At 36.4% G+C, this 2,584-nt stretch overlaps 1 protein-coding gene across 3 annotated transcripts in view; it reads left to right on the top strand.

Annotated features, from left to right (window-relative positions):
* LOC103586234 (chromosome unknown open reading frame, human C10orf107) overlaps positions 1-2,584 on the top strand; it is a 121,689-nt gene that overhangs the window by 111,635 nt on the left and 7,470 nt on the right. For 2 of the 3 annotated variants that reach the window (XM_008567464.1, XM_008567461.1), the window contains exon 6: positions 952-1,354. The exons of the other annotated variant lie outside the window; for it this stretch is intronic. In XM_008567464.1, the coding sequence (XP_008565686.1) occupies positions 952-1,026 (75 nt within the window). In that variant the 3' untranslated portion in view covers positions 1,027-1,354. Of the gene's footprint in view, positions 1-951; positions 1,355-2,584 lie in introns of those variants that run through there. 3 annotated transcript variants of the gene reach the window in all.

Raw genomic sequence — 2,584 nt, 5'->3', positions numbered from 1 at the left:
TTTTTAGAATTTCTTTTATCTAAATTAAAATAATTATAGTTTTTCAAAATACAGTTACACCGAAGGCCTCAAATTATGTTATAGATGTTAATATTATGAACTCTGAATTTATTAACATTTATATGTACAAACTACTCTTCATAGACTCGTAAGTGATTTTTAAATCACCTAAACAATAACAACATAAACACCAATTTTGCCACATTAGCCACCACTGCTTTCTCTGTACGTAATTTTAGTATCCATCATGAAAAAGGAAGACATTTTCAGGGCTACTAATGTTCAGATAATGTGTACATATTTCTGGAATTGTGCAGGTAGCAATGTTAGTCCACAGAATATCACTGCCAAAGGCTAAATGCTATCAGAGCTGCAGCAATCACTGAAACCTGTCAGCAATCACTTACTTCTTTCTACCAAAAATATACCACAGAGTGGCATTATTCCAAGAGTTATAATGTATGATGAATACTCTTAATTATGAGAATTGTTCAAATTGTGAGATTATTTGTGTGGTTATTTTGCAACAGAAGCTTTCTGGGCTCCCATTTAGAATGTATGACACAGTAGACAAAAATATCCATTGCAGAGGGGTGGGGTGACTAACACCATGGCAATAACTGAGCCCGGAGCAGTTATTCGGATTCGGTAAAGTCTGTCTGAAAATACAGATAAATTATCCTATCTTCCAACACAAGGCTATGTGAAAAATGGCTGTCCAAATACCACTTCCTCTTCATAGCAGACATGCTATACATTGGGAATGTGCAGAGAAATATGATAAAGTGTTATCACATCACTACAGGCTGAAACACGGCTGTGTCTGCAAAACAGGAAGGTGTGTGAGGGATAATGTCTGTCTTTAGGCACTATAGTATGTCAAAACCACAAAGACAATGTGCAGCAAGAGATAGCTCCGTCATAACCACTTTCTTATGATTGTCTTCACAGACCGAGATAAACGAAAAGCTGCAAATACAGGAAGAGGCTTTTAATGCACGAATAGAAAAATTGAAAAAGGCCTGAGGACTCGGTAAAAGGAGAGTGATGCTAAACTTCACAGAAACAAACAAAACCAGATGCAATAATAAACACTCTAGAGCATCGTATCTCCTTTATTTAGTTGTGAAGGGAAACCCAAGCCCTGCTTTTCATTATCCTAAGTAATTAGAAAAGTACCAGCCCCAATTTTGCTATCTCCTGTCCCATAACAGCCTCTGAATTTATTGCATCAAGTGTAATAAGAATATGTTGTATACAAGAGTTTGGAGAATTATATATAAAAATACCATTACTTTTACGATATTGTTCTTTGACATTTTGACTAATAAATGCTATTCATCTTCAAGGAGAATGAAGCCAACTTTTTTAAATAACCAGAAATAAGTTTTAAAAATAATAATTTTATCCATATTGACCTTAATGAACTGCCACAATACTGGAGCACTGTGAAAAATACCAGTACCACACTGCTGAGGATAAAATTTGCTAAACAATAACAATTCAAAGGCATATGCTAGTTTTTTTTTTCCTTGAGTCATTTGGTTTTGTTATTTAAATGTTTCAGTGTGAAACCAATTTTCTGAAATTATATAATGCAGTTTGAAGCACTTTAATTTATTCTGTTCTGTATTTGTTATTTCTAATCTTGTTACTCTCCCAGGAGAATACATGACCTATATAAAAAGAAGCATTGTATAAATGGTTATTAAAGACCAACCTATATATAGATTGTAAAAATCTTAAATACCAATCAAACTCACAGAGCTCCTAAAAATAACTATTATATTGCAGCGGAATGATTGAAAAATATCTCAAGCTTTTACGTACCTTTATTAAGATAATTTCAAAAGAAAAATATCTATTTGCCTGCAGATTGTCCCTATTTGGACAAATTAATTACTGTATAAGCTCTTTCCAAAGTTCTTAGACTTCAGAGTATTCTACAATGGAGAACATTGCTAGGAGGGGGCAGTTCCTGAAAGAATTCTTCGGGTTTTGTAGTGCTTGCATCTGGGCAGCACTTGGTTGAATATGGGCTGACATTACCCTCTCTATGTGTATCAGAGGAACAGCCCAACCATATTCATTTGGGGCACAGACCAATCTGACAGCATTTGGTAATTTTCTAACTACACCAAGACAAAACCACACTCACTGTTTATGCAGTTCCAGGCTGCAAGGGCTGGAGATATGTTTCTTTCCTGAGCTACGCTCCCTGAGGAAAAACGCTGATGGCCATATGAGGTCCCTAGGAGGGCTCACGGGTCTGGATTCCGTCAAGCAGTCATTACTCTAGGGAAAACAGTGAAACTGGGGAAACCGCAAACAGAATAAAGAAGCTTCTAGAAATCACCAGACACAGCTTCAAATGCAATCATTGGCACAGAGTGAACCTGCATTTCTAATAAAGAGCGTAGTTGAGCAAGGATGCTAGGAGTCTAAAACTTAGTCCAAAATCGCATAGTGATCCCTAAATGCTGCATAGAGACAATATGCTTTAAACATGCCTAAAGCCGTGGGCTCTGGACTAAGACTCCTAGAGTCTGATACTGGCTTCACCATTGGCTTGGACAGACTACTC

Source organism: Galeopterus variegatus, unplaced genomic scaffold (assembly GCF_000696425.1).
Source record: "Galeopterus variegatus unplaced genomic scaffold, G_variegatus-3.0.2 Scaffold320, whole genome shotgun sequence".
Taxonomy (NCBI): Eukaryota; Metazoa; Chordata; class Mammalia; order Dermoptera; family Cynocephalidae; genus Galeopterus; species Galeopterus variegatus.
Note: the sequence above shows the minus strand (reverse complement) of the source record. Positions and strands in the feature narration are given on the sequence as shown.